This window comes from Mauremys mutica, chromosome 2, assembly GCF_020497125.1.
Source record: "Mauremys mutica isolate MM-2020 ecotype Southern chromosome 2, ASM2049712v1, whole genome shotgun sequence".
In the NCBI taxonomy this organism is placed as follows: domain Eukaryota; kingdom Metazoa; phylum Chordata; order Testudines; family Geoemydidae; genus Mauremys; species Mauremys mutica.
The window spans coordinates 35,111,164-35,127,314 of NC_059073.1; the positions used below are offsets into that span (position 1 = coordinate 35,111,164).

The 16,151-nt window shown below is 38.4% G+C and overlaps 1 protein-coding gene across 1 annotated transcript in view; it reads left to right on the top strand.

The window, feature by feature from the left end:
- The window catches only part of EIF3E (eukaryotic translation initiation factor 3 subunit E), a 57,814-nt gene that overhangs the window by 15,163 nt on the left and 26,500 nt on the right, over nucleotides 1-16,151 (top strand). Inside the window, exons 4-7 of the mRNA XM_045006754.1 lie at nucleotides 2,564-2,606; nucleotides 3,146-3,250; nucleotides 6,335-6,460; nucleotides 9,910-10,034. Coding sequence (XP_044862689.1) covers nucleotides 2,564-2,606; nucleotides 3,146-3,250; nucleotides 6,335-6,460; nucleotides 9,910-10,034 — 399 coding nt within the window. The remainder of the gene's footprint in view (nucleotides 1-2,563; nucleotides 2,607-3,145; nucleotides 3,251-6,334; nucleotides 6,461-9,909; nucleotides 10,035-16,151) is intronic.

Genomic DNA, 16,151 nt, shown 5'->3' on the forward strand with positions numbered 1-16,151 from the left:
AGAACCATTGTATCAGAAGAGGAAGGATGTAGTAGTCCATCTCCTACACATTGGAGAACTAGAACCAATTCCATGTGGAGAGAGAGATTTTGAAAAGGGCACAACATTATTTGTGATACAAAGAGAAACAATGGTATACTGCCCATTTTATATCTCGGGTCTCTCAACAAGGAGATTGATATTCCAGGGGAAATACTCTAATGCTGTCATTACAGCATTGTTCCCCGAACTTCAGAATATGAAAATAAACCTCTTAGAAATCTATTAAGGATATGATTGGGTTGAGTCACATGGATACATCAGCTTCTGCTACAATAAGAAGCATTTTCAATAGAGTACATCCCTTTTGGACTTGTAAATTCTGCATGGGTATTAACGAATGCCATGTGATCCCTCCCTTCATGTGAAAGGGATACTACCTTTGTCTGGCCAGTCTTCTCATTATGTTATGTAGGGCCCAGCCACAATTGATACCAATCTTTAGAAACACGGCAGTGTTTGGGAGAAAGGTGTAATGGAACAGGGTGCCCCAATAGCCCTTATGCTCCTTTCAGTTCTCCTTGGTAAGTTGAATTCTCCCTCCCAGTGGATTATTTATGACTTTATACAGTGCACTGTAAAGACTGTCTGATGTGGAGGGAACTGAAGGAAAATTCTGGTTTGTCTGGGAATTTTCATTCTAGGACCTTCAGTGTCACAGTCCGACTCTCCCGCAGAGGACTGCATTATGGCCAGGGATTTTTCTAGCTGTTGCTCGTGTTTGAAAGGAGGAGGATGTTTCTCCAAGAAATCCCTACATTTCATGTCAGTGTGCTGCTGCAAATCGTTTGAGTTGAATATTAATATTAGGTTTTTATATAGTATGTTTCCAAAGCTGAAAAATATTATTGTTCGGGAGAGTTCACCCTGATGGACTGTACTAAGATCAGGCTTGGAACAAAAATCTGGCTTGTTTCCAGTTGCTGTAGGAATAGGGGTCCGTTGTCAAGACTGTCTGACATGGAGAACCCTAGAATGAAAATTCACAGCTGTGTCAATTATCATTATCCCCGTGGCTCTTGTAAATGAAGTATCAATAACTGCACAGTTTTGATCAATTCCGTATCTTTATTTTTTCAGCTTTTAAGATGTTAATATATATTTGACCTTTTGAGTAAGTCTTTGTATATAGTCTGAGTTAAAAATTAAAAATTAAATAAATAAAATCTATTTCGCACTTATCCAAACTGTATTTGCTCTGAACAAGTCATGGCTAATTTCTGGTACAACACCAAAGATAGTAAAAAGTCCTTGGCTTGTTTATGGTTTCCTGGAGATCCTTGAAAAATACTGGTGATCTCAAATTTGTAAATAGGTAGACATCCTGAGTGAAGATTAATTTGTCTATAAAGTGCTTTAAGATCCTTTTGTAATTTCATAAATGCAGTATAATATCGTTATTGATAATTGATTTGCGTGCAAAACTCCCCCACACCCAAGTTCTTAGGATGCAGTGGATTGTTTCTTATTAACGGCATGATTGTTTTTTCAGCTAACAGTGGCACTAGTGCAGTGCACAATAGTGCTCCTTAAAAAATGCAAGTCCATTTTTCTCACCTTGTAATAACTTGCTGAGAAGCTGAGCTGTTTCTCTGCATCACTCTTTACTGCAGAGGATATTGCAGGGAGGTGCCTTCATTGAACCTGCTCTTTTTTGGTAATAAAGATGAAGTGCTATCGGAGATTGAGGTGTCAGAAGTAGAAGTGCTGGACCAAATTGATAATTTAACAAGTTACCAGACCCAGGGAGGTATATATTAAAGAGTTCTGAAAAATCTGAAGTATGAAACATGTGACCAGCTAGCAAAAATATACAATCCCATTAAGAACAGCTATCATATTGGAGGGTACCAAATGTACCTAAATATAAAAAACATAGTTCTAGGGGTGATCTGGGGACAACCAGTAAGCCTTACATCTCTTCTTGGGTTCCGAGAAAGGTGATACGAGAGAGACACTATGGGCATGGAAAAACTCTCCTCTGTAGAACAATTGAAAAGATTGGGGTGGTTTACCTAAGAAATCAGATTTCTAAAAGGGGACATGATAAAAGCTTATAAAATCATGAATGGTAGAGAATGAAGCTTGGGTGCTTCTGTTCTCTCTGTTGCATGACAAGGGGACACTCAATGAAATGGAAAGGTGGAAAATTCAAAACTGACCAAAGGGAAATATTTTTTTTCACCAGCTGCATAATTGGATAGAACTCAGTTGACATAGGATGTAATTTCTATGGAGAACAAGAATATCCAGAGTTGTTATAGTGAATGCTAAATTCTTTTAGTTCATTTGACAGCACATCATGGCTATTCGGATTCACAATTTATTCTGTATACTCAGTCCTCTTGGTTTGTGTAGGCCTTTCACGCAGCAACAAATTTTTTTAAAAAAAGTCATGGGGTACTCAGGGGAAGTTTAAAAAAAAGAGACTGTTCTCCTTTTAATAGCTTTATTTAGTATTACATATTATCTTGTGATGGTCAGTTTAAAACTGATGTTTTACAGATCTTTATTTTTGTTACAGGGATGGTCGAATGCTCTTTGATTATCTAGCTGACAAGCATGGTGTAAGTTTTTTTTTAAATTTTTTTATTTTATTTTATTTTTACATTTTTAAATATGTAAAAGTAACAGTCTAAATTATATTCAATCCAATAGTCTTGCAATATCAAGAACATTGCGCCCTGGCCTATCTGTCTAGTTTAAATGTAGTTGATGTGCAAAACTTCATGCATGAAAATATTTAAAAGCTTAAATTGAACTAAATATGTTACAAACTTATAAAAAGCAAAGAAATATGGATATTAACTGCATCCTTAAAAACTTGTGGTTATGCTTAAATATTGTAGTACTTTTTTCTAACATTAGTGTTATTACTGTATTCAGCAGAATTAATAAAGGATAAAGTAATTGTTTCAGTTTCTGTATTTTAGTTTGTCTGGTCACTGCTATCATTGCACTTATCATCCAAAGACCCTGAAGCTCTTTATAGGCTACCTGTGTATCTGTAATTAAATGTGACTCTACCTACTGTTGAGTCATTTCACAACCCATTGCTATACCATCTCTTTCATAATGAAGATAAACATTTTTTATTTTTTCTCAGTTTAGACAGGAGTACCTAGACACACTCTACAGGTATGCAAAGTTCCAGTATGAATGTGGCAACTATTCAGGAGCTGCAGAATATCTCTACTTTTTTAGGGTTTTGGTAAGTAGTTGTTTTTTTCTTAAGTATTTAGGCCACTTTGTTTTCTGTAAAAATTCTTAAATATCCTGATTTATAAACTTCCTGAGACAGTTATTCAATACAAGAGGAATACTGAAAAAATACACAAGCTCAGAATTAGTTATTTTAATTAGTTATTTGCTAACAGTTTCATATTCTGTTTGTGATTATAGGGGAAAACTCTGGTCTGTGTACAGTAATCTATTTAGATTGCAAGATCCTTTTGTCAGGGAACATTTTCATTTGTATCTTGCACAATGCCAAGAGTACTGTCAGTCATTCACAAATAATATTACATAGTAACTGTTGAAAAATAACTTTTCAATCACTAAACTTGTGAAAATTTAATTTTTCTGTAAGAGTTCAAGCTTATTTGCATTACAATTGTCTTTTCATGGATGCTCTCCAATAACAGAATCCAGGATTTTGTCTATTCAGGTTGACGTGAGTGCGCCTGACATTTTGTTATTTTTGTCAGTTCTGTTCTTGAGATCAAATAGAGAATTCTATTTACAAGAATTCTGCTCTGCTAGAAGTAAATGTAAAACACCTGCCTAATTTCAAGAACGGAAAAGTGAAACAAACGTTTCTCAGTATGGCATATGTATGACTAGACATAAACCTAGTTTGTATGTTTGTTTAGTCTTATCACACCTCACTATGATCTTTAGAATTGCAATGTTAAAAATGAACAATTTTAGCAAAGTTTTCAAGTGCTAATGTTTGTTCTAATTTAAGTTTTAAAAATTGTAAAAGTTGTAACTCACTGTATTAGGTACTTCCTGTTTTTTCCTATAAATCTAAACTGGAAGAATATTATAAACTGTAACAGCTAAGAATAAGCATTTGCAATCTAATTCCTGTGCACAAAAAGTGGTGATGAAAAGTTTACAGGTAAATTGAAGGTAATCTGTGGTAATGCTGAATTTACAGCTTCCTATCAAGAATTCTATCTGTCTTCCCTTGAATATTATGGAGGATTTAGAAGAGTAAAAATTGTTCTTTAGAAATGTTAACAGCTTAAACAAGGATTGTAGAACCAGAGCCATGGTTTCATTACAGCTACATGAAAAGAGTTGGTTATTCATATCATTTGTTAATGCTGGGAGTGAATTCTGAGAATGAAGATTTAGTGTCTTGTTAGAATCTCAGCACAGTAAATTTATTGTTACTGGTCAGTGAGTGACTGTGCTGTTTTGCTAGCAAATGGAAATTTAAGGTAACTGCTGGAAAATCCAGATATTGAAACTATTCTAGCATATCCATCACTGAAAGCAGTTCTCTATGAAGAGCCAACTGTAATGACATGGAGTTGAGCCAAATAGTGCACATGAACCTTAGCAGCAAAAAGTTCCTGCTAAAGTGCAGCAAAAAGCTTTTCACATTGGCACTTGGAACATGTGTAGTTCTAATAACATTATGTCCCTTTCTAGAATGTATGAATGGTATTTGCAAAGTAATTCCTAGTAATTGTGTATATTTACTGTATTTTGTTTCTTGCCGTTAATCTATATTTCTTTTTACTATATTCTATATTTTATTTAATCTTTTGGATTAAATTCAGTGGTTCTGCTTATTCTGTTAATTGGCTACAATTAGATGGTAAGTGGGTTCCAAAGCGAATAACTAATAGATTTTCACAACAATAATACAATGTTTGTTTACCAAAATAAGGCTGAAAGAGTGGGGAGAGTGTATTTCAGTATCGGGATAGCTTTTGACAAGAGGAATCTTATGTGACCCATTACTCATCAAACCTTTTTATACAATAACCTATTCAGTGAGGTGTACATTTTATGTGTTTGCGAAGAACTATTTTGTGTGTTTTTGTTTCGGATAGAGATGCTATGGGCATCATGGGCAGTTGTCCTAAATCCTCTCCTTACTATTTCAGAATTTGAGCATTTAAAAATAAAACAACATAAAAAAAAAAGCTATAATTGATTCTTAAAAATTACTCTTGAAAGCAGTTTTAGTAAAAATAATGTATGCTTCTGGTATGTTAGTACCTTGAGCGCATACTTATGTTACTCTTTTTGGTGGGAGAAGATTCATTTAAAGTAATGGTTAGTGAAACATAAGCTATGAAAGAACCATTGTAACTATGATCTGAGATTAGAATTTGACACTCTGAATGACCTAGTGTAGTTCAGTGTTGTATAAACTAAACCTGATTGACCCCAGAACTACCCTTACTTGAAACAGACTTGGTGAACTGCTCGGAGAAAAATAGCTTTTAGGGGGTTTGGACATGTTCAGGGACATACTACCTAATTTAGTAGGACATATTTCTTTTGCCACATGCTTTTATCTGAAAGGATTTTCTACCTCTTTAAGGTGGTCTTTGCATATTCTCATTTGTGGGATGTGGTTCGCTAGGGGCCATTGAGTTTTGGGAACCTTTTCTAAAAGCATTGCTTGTTAAGACTGCACGAGCAGCTCTGTATGGCACCAAACATTTGGAGCTAAAGTTATTAAAGTGCCAAGTGGTGGTCTGCCATTTCAGTTCTGTCAGTTTGGGTACCATCACTGTGCCTGGAATCTTGCCCCTGCGTGTGTGTGTGGTTTTAACCAGACTTTTCTGTTTTATAAGGAGCAGATTTAGTATAGTTAATAGTTTTACTAATCCTGAAATGGTTTTAGATCAGTGGTCCCCAAACCTTTTACCTTGCGCTCCTCCCTCCCCTGAAGCCAGTGCTGGGAATGGGGCCGTGACTCCAGGAGAGCGGGAAGTGGACAAGGGTAATGGGGGCTCGGGCCGGGAGTGGAGCTGTGGCTGGGGCCCTGGGTGCAGGGCCAGGAGTGGAGCTCGGTGGTGCTCGCTCTCCGTCCCTCATGGGGGGCTGGCCCAGCCCCCAGCTGCTCCCACATGAATGTTTCACTATGCCCCCCTAAGGGGTGCGTTATTTTTTATTTACCAATTTTTTGACTTACAATCACTTGGCCTAAGTTTTTCTATGGAATTTTATATTTTAAAAATAGTACCAGCAGGTATCTAATACATTTGACCAAGTAAAAGTGTTAAATTATTGTGCTTATTGTAACTGTGTTTACTAATTTGAACAGGTTCCGTCAACAGATAGAAATGCTTTGAGCTCACTCTGGGGAAAATTGGCATCTGAAATTTTAATGCAGAACTGGGATGCAGCCATGGAAGATCTTACAAGATTGAAAGAGACTGTAGATAATAATGTGAGTGAAAGTTTGATCACATTCATATATTTAAGCTGAAGGGTGGGCAGGCTAAGAGAAACATGAAGAAATCTTGCCAGTTTAAAAACACTCTCTTTTTTTGGAGCTATCTCACACTTTGCTCTGAGGAGAAGCTATGGTTTACTTTGCTCTTTTGCAGTCTCTTCTTGCCAAGAAATATTTGCAAAGGAGCCATGCCCAATCCTCATCTGTTGGAGAGAGGACCCCAAGTGAGGCTTTTTGGGGGCAGTAAAAAAAAGAGAAAAGAGCAAAAGGGGTAAAAGAGGGTCCTGGAAGACTCCTTGAAAAGAGCGTGGAGAGACTCAAACATACATGGAATTTCAGTTCAAAATCTAAGCTACGAAGAGGAAATAAATGAATGTCAGTAGAATGTTTGTAAAGACACTGATTTATTGAAATTAGTGCAATAAAATATTTTATTTGAATTGTCATATAGCTAAAAATCTCTGGCTCCTTAAAATTGTTCATGCTTCCCTTTCATCTGATTTGAAAATGTGAATTTGAAAGATGCTTCCATTAAACTAAAATTTAGATAAATCCCTATCATACAGGCATGTCTGCAGCCTCCAGAAGGATTAAATTAAGGGTGGGGTATCATCAGAAGAATACATGCTGGGGCATCACAGCATGTGGAAGTTGTTTTCTGGTTGAGTACTGAATAGTATTACTATTCCCTGTCCCCATAAGGCATGAAGATGCATTACAATTTTCAGGGCCACATTTGACACACAAGTAACATCTGTCTGAAAACAGTATAAACTAATCTGTGTTTTCTAACTGATAAAAATTTGAGAATTTCTTTATTTTTGTTTTCAGTATTTGTCATAACTTTGTTCAGTTTCTTCTGTATTTTGAAGAAAGGGAATCCTGGCATTAGCCTCTAAGTAGCTGTTGTAATCTCCCTCAGAGACTGGGCTTTAAGGCAGTCAATCAGTAGTTCTAACACTAATATTTCAAGAGCTATCTGGAAGTGCTATTTCTGCAAATGATGACACAAATATAGTGTAGTTTTGCAGATTGGGAAATCTGGCATATTTAAGTTTACCTATGTTACCTGTAGTTTGTACGTATCCATCACTGTTATGTTTGAATTGTCACCAAGATATCTGTTGTATTTGAATTCTGTTAGGAAAATGCTGTCCATCTTGTCTTAAGAGATAGGATTGATTGGGCAACTTCAAGGGGGCTTGGATTTTTCCTTAAGTCAGAGATGCATCTAGATGTGTCAGCATGGAAGAATAGCTCTACTATTCTTATAGTATAATTTGACTTTCACTACAACACAGTTAACACTTTGGTAACGCATTCCTTTAAGAAATTATTTAACAGTGATGAGTAAAAATATATGAAAATTGTGACAGTACAGGAAACTCGTCTAATTTATTTGTTGGGAGAAATATGGGAAAAATTCTAGTTTCCTCTATAGTATCTTAGGGCTAGTCTACACTGGCAGGCAGCGCTTTAACGTGGCTTGTGTAGTCGTGGCAGAGCGCTGGGAGAAAGTTCTCTCACAAGGGGTGTGGCTCCCAGCACTGGTGCACTGTCTACACTGGTGCTTTACAGTGCTGAAACTTGCTGCGTTCGGGGTGTTTTTTCACACCCCGGAGCGAGAAAGTTGCAGTGCTGAAAAGTGCCAGTGTAGACAAGCCCTTAGTAATGTGGGGTGGTCATAAATGGGGTGTGTGTGTAAGTATGTAGATGGAGAAATGACACTACACAAAGTTTGCTATGTTTCTACAACTCTATTCCACCACAACATTCACTCTTGAAGTGAGCAGTATTCACTCACGATTCTGGTGACTAGCCTTGTTAGTATGAGGGAAAATCTAGCTGCTGGAATGTTTGTCAGATATCTACTTCTTCAATTTCTGACAGTGGCACTGATTGCCAAAAAAATGACCTGGGAAGAGTGGGTTGATTTATGGTGTCCTTTGTGATTCTGAGAGAGAAACTATTTCAGAGCTGTCTATTTTTAAAGAGATTGACCTTCTAAATGGAAATCTTGAAGGTTTTAGTAAATTTTTAAATGCATTTTGCATTGTCTAGGTGAGTGGCAGCTGATGCCAGGCAGGTTCCTCCTCCTCATCCTCTAACCCCCCTTTTTAAAGTTTCTGAATCTATATGGTTACTGCAGGTTGTGCCAGACTTTGGTGGCTAGGGGAAATTTCATAAGGAAGAATATCCAGGCTAGTACTGTGACCGCAATTTTTAATGTTAGGATCACTGATCTACTGTGCATGGTCATTACCTTGCAGCTTTCATTGTTTGCCAGTATGCTGGAGGTTGCTGAGTTAACCTGCAGTGAAGTGGTGCTGATGATGGGAGCTGAAACTAATTATTTTTTGCAGGTGGGGGAGTTGAATCCCTTCCTCTAGCACATCTGTTACTTATGTTTTACAATCTTTATTTTATTCCTGGGGTGGGGTGATAAAATTGTATCTGCACCAGTTTAAAATTTTATTTTGTCTTGTTTTCAGTTAGTCAGCTCCCCACTCCAGTCTCTTCATATTGTATTATCACCCTCTAAGAGTATTGCAGTGCTAAAAGCAGTATGTAAGGGCGTAGGTAGTGGTGAGCTGGAGCTGGTTCGCGTGAACCAGTTGTTACATTTAGAAGCCAGTTTAGAACTGGGCAAACTCCGGCCCGCAGGACGGTCTTGTCCGGCCAGCCTGAGCTCCCTGGCCCCTCCCCCGCCTTTCCCCCTCTCGCAGAGCCTGGTGCCAGCGCTCTGGACCGCTCCTGGGCAGCTCTGCAGCTCCTGCCGCTTTGAGCGGCATCATAAGGGGGTGGGGCTGCGAGCTCCAGTGGGCCGCGCGGCATCCATACATGCTGCCCTGAGCAGCATGGTAAGGGCCGGGCCGGGGCTGGGAGGAGGGGTTGGCTAAGGGGCAGGGAGCAGTTGGAGGGGACAGAGATTCTGGGGGGTGGTCAGGGGATGGGGGAACGAGGGGTGGAGTGGGTAGGGGATCCTGGGGGGCAGTTAGGGTGGGCGGTCTCAGGCTTGTACTCACGGGGTGGCACTTAATAACCGGTTCCCTACCGGGTCATTGTCAGCACTTTGGTGGTGGGTCATTCACTTACTCCGTGTCTTCGGTGGCACTGAAGGACCTGCCGCCGAAGTTCCGTCAAAAACCTGAAGTGAGTGAAGGACCTGCCGCCGAAGACCCGGTAGGGAACCGGTTATTAACATTCTGGGAGCTCGTCACTGGGTGTAGGGGGGAGAAAGGCTAACACAGTGTGGGAAACCACTTGTTCTCCACCGTCATCCCCTATAAGAGAGGGCCATGAACCAAATTCAGAATGATAGAGGGGAGATGGAGGGTTATAGACATTACTATCATGATCCAAGGAGAACTTCCATAGTATAGTCATGTTTTCATTGCATCTTATCTGCACCAGTTTAAAATTTTATTTTGTCTTGTTTTCAGTCAGTCAGCTCCCCACTCCAGTCTCTTCAGCAGAGAACATGGCTCATCCACTGGTCTTTGTTCGTGTTCTTCAACCACCCAAAAGGCAGAGATAACATCATTGATCTCTTTCTCTATCAACCACAGTAAGTTGCTTGTAGTGTAGACATTAACCTTGTAACGAGGCAGAAAGTGGGTGTAGGACAAAAATATTTAACAATATGTCCAGTCTTTTCAGCCTAAGGGCTGAACATATATTTCAAAAAGATCCAGAGGCTGCATTAAACACTTTATTTGCCTACGTTCCATCAGAGCTCTTTGAATGCTTCACTTCTTTTCCTGAAGACTGGCAGCCCAACAGGAAGCCAGTAATGGAGCAGCAAGAAAACTATGCTGCTTCCTTCCCTTTTCCCTCTCCTTTGGTGCACAGGTTGCCAGTAGGGAGGGGACAGCAGCCATTCATAGCACTCCCATTTTACACCAAACCTTCTGCTAGGGCTGCTGAAGAGGTAGTATCATCTACTTCCTTCCCTCCCTGCTGTGACTATAGGCCTGATTAACAATTTCATGATATGGCTCACTTTCAGTTCATAATTATGTACACATTTTCTTGTTGGTCTTTTTCAAGGGCCACAGTTGCCCCTGAGCCACAAGATGGATACAGTTGCTTTAGAATTACAATATGTGTATGAGCTGAAGAATGCAATATTTAATATATGCACTATTGTTAATAGATGTAATTTTTAAACATGTACTTGTGTGCTTAGTTTTGTAGAAAAATATTTGTTAACTTGGATGTAAAGCCTCCTGAATGAATTTAGTTATTTATTTTAAAGTCACAGGCCGCTGATGTGAGGCAGCTTCTCCTCCTGGCAAACTTCCTCTGGCTTGCCATCAGGGAGAGGCATATGACCAATGTGATGTCCTTCCATTTGCTCTGAGCCACAGGAGAAAGGGGTAATAGGTAGCACTGAGTGCTGCTGCTGAGTCTTGGTGCACATTCCACATCACTGAGATGGAGCTGGAAGGCTAATTGTGGATTTGGAGAACGCGTTCATATCACTCCAACAGTTCCTGAAAAGCTCAGTGGTCAGTTTGCGGGGGAGTTAGCCACTGTAGCACAGATGCCACTCTGCACCTCTTCTGAGACTTGTTGCCCAAGAGCTTCAAATGAGCCAGGAGAGCCCATAGCAGGGAAGAATATAGAGACTGGGATGTAGGAAATTGCTGTGGCAGGCCAGCTGATCCTCAGACACATTATTTCTTCAGCTAGGCACAGGGAAGGCAGAATCTATTCCCTCCCCCCCCCAACTCTCTGGGTTGGATAACTCTCTTCTGCACAGTAAAAAGCATCACAAACCAAGTAGTCTCACGAAGTCCCTCTGCAGCACTGTACAGGTTAAAAAAGAATTGGTGAAAAGAACATATAGCCCTTAGATGTATGGTCAACACTGCAGTAAAAGACCCACAGCTGGCTTGGGTTAGCTGACTCAGGCTCTCAGGTCTTGGGCTGTGGGACTATAAAATTGCTGTGTAGATGTTTGGGCTGAGTCTGGACATGTGCACTGCAATTTTATAGCTGTGCAGTCCAAGCCCCATGAGCCTGAGTCAGCTGACCCACCCAACCCAGGGGTCTTTTATTGCAATGTAGACATACCCAAGGAAGTCCAAAGGAAGGCTCATAAAATATTGGAGAGAGTTGGTTTGGTCCCCTAAGCGGCAGTGTGAATCAATGAATGCTGTTTTATTTGCTGTTAGCATTAGTAGTCTGCCAGATTGTAACGGTATTTGGTACAATAAAAACAATTTAAAAAATAATACAATGAAATCTTGGTTATATAATATAACTGATACAACTTATACCAGTACAAGTAAAAACTGCTAGGATTGCTGGTTTTAGGTGTGGACTTATTTTGATACATTTCTGAAAAAGGGCTCTGGTACACCTCTGGTAATCTTGGATGTCATGAATGTGTAGTAGAGCAAGGTGGGTGTAGCCAGCTTTCAAGGTGTGTATCACTTTATAGATTAAATCCAGTACCTTGAATTGCACTCAGGAGCTGATGGGATCCCATTGAAGTGAATTGAGCACAGGCATAATGAGCTCACACGGGCCTGCTTTTCTAAGCACATGGACCAATGGATTCTGCTGTCCCTTATGTAGGACTATTTTGTTCCTCTCTGAGAAAAAACGAGGCTGCATTTTGTCAGCCAATCTAATAGGTTGGTGAAAAATCTTTCACCTATTAACTTAAATATCTGGCTCTCCAAGTACTGGGAGTATTGGTTATCCAGGAGGCCCTCCAAACTGTTGCTCTTTGGCTGCATCCAATTAACATTTTTCTTAAAATTTCCCATCGTTGGTGTAGTAGCAGTGGTAGCAATGGTGGGAAAACAAGTATAGACCTACTGCTACTAGCTCTGTGGAGGAGGCTTTAGAGATGGCTTTTGTTAGTTTTCATTCTTGCATGTAGACTGCAGATTTAATGTCTTGGAGTAATCCGGCAGGGATAATTAAAGATGGTGTTGTCAACTAATTTAACTCCAGGTGACTCATCCCAAACCTCTCTTTCTCTAATCTAATCAGTGACTATTAAATTAACCGTTTCATTCCCAATATAAGTGTGTTGGTTTCCATCTCAAACAATTACAACAAGAAATTAAAATTGTAGAAAATATACCATGAAAAGAGATTGTGTCCTGTGTTAATTGTGTTTGGGCTTTATGATGTGGACAGCTGTCCACTATGAACTGCAGACCTTCAACTAGCTTCTCGTATACCCATAAAAGCAGCAAAGAGTCCTGTGGCACCTTATAGACTAACAGACATATTGGAGCATGAGCTTTCGTGGGTGAATACGCACTTCGTCGGATGCATCAAAAGCTCATTCTCCAATACGTCTGTTAGTCTATACGGTGCCACAGGACTCTTCGCTGCTTTTATAGATCCAGACTAACACGGCTACCCCTCTGATACTTGATCATATACCCATGAAACAGCCATCATATGGTAACATTTTTCAGTCACTACCAATCAGGAGGACTTGAATTGATGCTTTCAAATACAATTACATTATTTTTATCTTTGGTGTAATTATTGATGTTAGAGTAGTTTTGTGGTTTTTTATCTTCTGCTTCTATTTTAATATTTGTATTACCATAGTACTCAATGTTTGACTAAAATGTGTAAATTAGTAATAATGTTGCATTGTGTTGTACAGCCATGAAAGGAAATAATGTAAAGAGATGAGAAGAGTGTAAGGAAACACGCAAGATTTCCACAATTTGAAGTTTATTAGTTTCACGCACTTAGTTACTTATTAATCTAATATTACTGTAAACGAGCATTAAGCAACAAAGGGATAGTTAATTTAGGAAGAATTCCTTTTCTGTGGATAACAAATACAGCTAATCAGTATCATATTTGCTCCTGTAATATAAATGTAGAATGACAGTGCATTTTTAAATTGGTTACATCATATGTATGTGCTGATAACATTGCCTGATTTCACTCTGAATTTAAAAATGGAGAGAGCTTGTGCTTTTGAATCTCATCAAGATGTAAAACAATATGTAGGATATCAAGTAAATAGATGCAATTAGAGATGAAACTTTGTCTCAGTGACTTAAGATACAGGTGCTATTGAAAGAATGCATTTGTAACATAATTCTTTGTATATTACTTTTCTGAGTCATAGCAGTGCAATCACATTTTTTTTATTTAGCAATTGGATTTTTAATCCTTTTTCCTTGTAACAGCATTATAAGAAATGGACTTAACTTTCTAGAAAGTTTTGCATTAACTCTTTTCACATGGAGTACTTCGGGTTACAGGAGAATTTAAAGCTTTTCAGTTTGTTAAACAGTAAAAGAAGGTAGTCTTGAATTAATTAATGTTTTAAATCTTTAATTTTCTTCTACCTGATGAAGGACCAATAAAGTATAATTAAAATGCTGCTTAGAAATGACAGCTGCACATCAAAAGCTTTTTTTTTATAATAAGTAGTTTCTGTCTTGGAGCCTCCAGTTTCTGAACATCTGTTTGCAAGCCACATTTTCATCTCAAACAAAAAATAACAAGACACTCTCAAATTCTCACGCTGAAAACATTAAACACATTATGTTAATTTTCCTGACTTTGGGTGGGTGTCCGACACATCAGTGGTTGATGAGAATGGTGTCATTTTCAAAGCTTTAAATGTTTAGAGAGTTTTGATCTTATTTATCTAATTTTATTGATACATAGGTGACCTGAAATAGTAATTTCTTGTTTTAACTTTGTCTTTGCTAATGTTTACTCATTTTCTTTAATAACAAAATGAAACTGGGCATTCCAGAACATCATTTAAAAACTTCTATTTTGGGGAATCTAGTCACAGCCTTAAACGTTTTGGTTGGCCAACCTCCCTGTCTGATGTGATGCATTCATCAGTACACCAGCCTCAATTTACAGAGCTTTCTTAAAAACTCATTTGCTCTATTACAAGTAACATCTAAGATTACTATAACTGAAAAACTAGAGAAATTTAATATTTTTTTCAATTTTATTTTATTTGGTAGAGCTTGGAGCGTAATCACTTTCATGGTTTTCCCTGGATGTTCAGATCTGACTAGATTGTTTTAAATTGCATTATATGTTTTGGATTTAGTTATAGAGAAGTTTTACTTGTTTGAGTTTCAGCAATGAATGTACTTCTGGACTGCATACATGAGTACATCTTCCTGGCAGAACTAGTTAATATGTGAGGGTTGGGGGGGACGGGGGACGGACAGTTTTTTGGAGAGAGAACTTAGTGGATTTACATATTTTGAGCTTGTAACTGAAATATAAATATTAAAATATATTTGAAAGGCTTTTTGAGGCTAAGAAAGTTACAATCTGAAAGAAAAATATTACCTATTCTTAACTTAAAAGGTAAACGAAAGTATCAGAGCTCTTGTTATTCCTATTAGGAAGCAAAAGTTATAGAACAGTCTTGAACCCTGAAATTGAAGGAAAATTGGAAGAGTTGTGAACTATTCAGGGGTCTTGGTTTGCTGAATTTTAGAAACTTCTGGAAGGCATGCAGATCATTTATAAAGTGGTTCTATGTAAAGCTATGTAACTCTCACCCTATATTCTTCTAAGGGCTGAATTTTCTTCAGGTAGTTTCTTAGGCCTGGTCTGCACTAGAAAATTAGTTCAGTATAACTACGTCGCTCAGGGCCCTGAGCTGCATAGTTAAGCCGACCTAAGTCCCTGTGAAGACAGTGCTAGGTTGACAGAAGAATCCTGCCGTCAACACAGCTACCACTTCTTGGGGTGGTGAGTTGGTTATGTCAACGGGATAATTCCTCCTCTCGCTATAGGTAATATCTACCCTGAAGTGCTACAGCTGCGCCACTGTAGCATTTTAAGTGTAGACAGGCCCTTATTCTGACTATTGTAAATGAAAAAGCTACTGATGAATGGGTGTTAAATTCATATGCTGATGTTTGGTGAGCATCTGTCTATCTTAGCATTCCTAAAATTGAAGAAAGTGGTAGGAAACCAGCAGTTGAATGGACTGACATTTACACACTTCAGAATTGTTTATAGTGTTGTCAAGAGGTGAAAAATAGAAAGGTAGCACAGATACGTGCCCATCTCTAAAAGTGCGGAAAGCTTGTTCAGCTTCAAAATTAAATGTACCATTGAATGAAACTTTATTGAAATGGAAGAGCAGAGCATCGAGATTAATCCTGCAAGTGAGACGTTTTCATTACATTTGTAAAAGAAATGTAGCCATGATAATGATTTGCTATTCCAGGTCTCTTACAGCTCTTAACAGTCACTTGATTCAAGTCTGCATTTGTCAACCCCAAAGAATCAGATAACTGGTAATGGTATTGTAAAAACTAAACAGCACAGGCTTGAACTTGATCAGCATTCAACTTTGTTTACATCATTGCCTTCATTGTAGTACAAAATAAGCAATTTAAAGAAATTGCAGAAGTACTTTGCCCTGGATGTATTTGTCCTGAAAGATTTAAGCTCTATCTCTAGGTACTGCAAATAAAGAAATACAGGAAACATTAAAGGAGGAACTGAAAGTCACTGTTAACAGTGATGCAAAATGACCCAATAATGGCTACAGACATTTATGCAGGGAAAAGTGTGATCTTAATTTAGTGCCTTCCATTCTAAATCTGAAAAGAAGATTTCAAAATATTATGTCCAGGTTGCTGAAGGTGCATTCCAAGAGTTCAGAGAAAATATTCCTTTTAGGTTTTTGTATCTCATG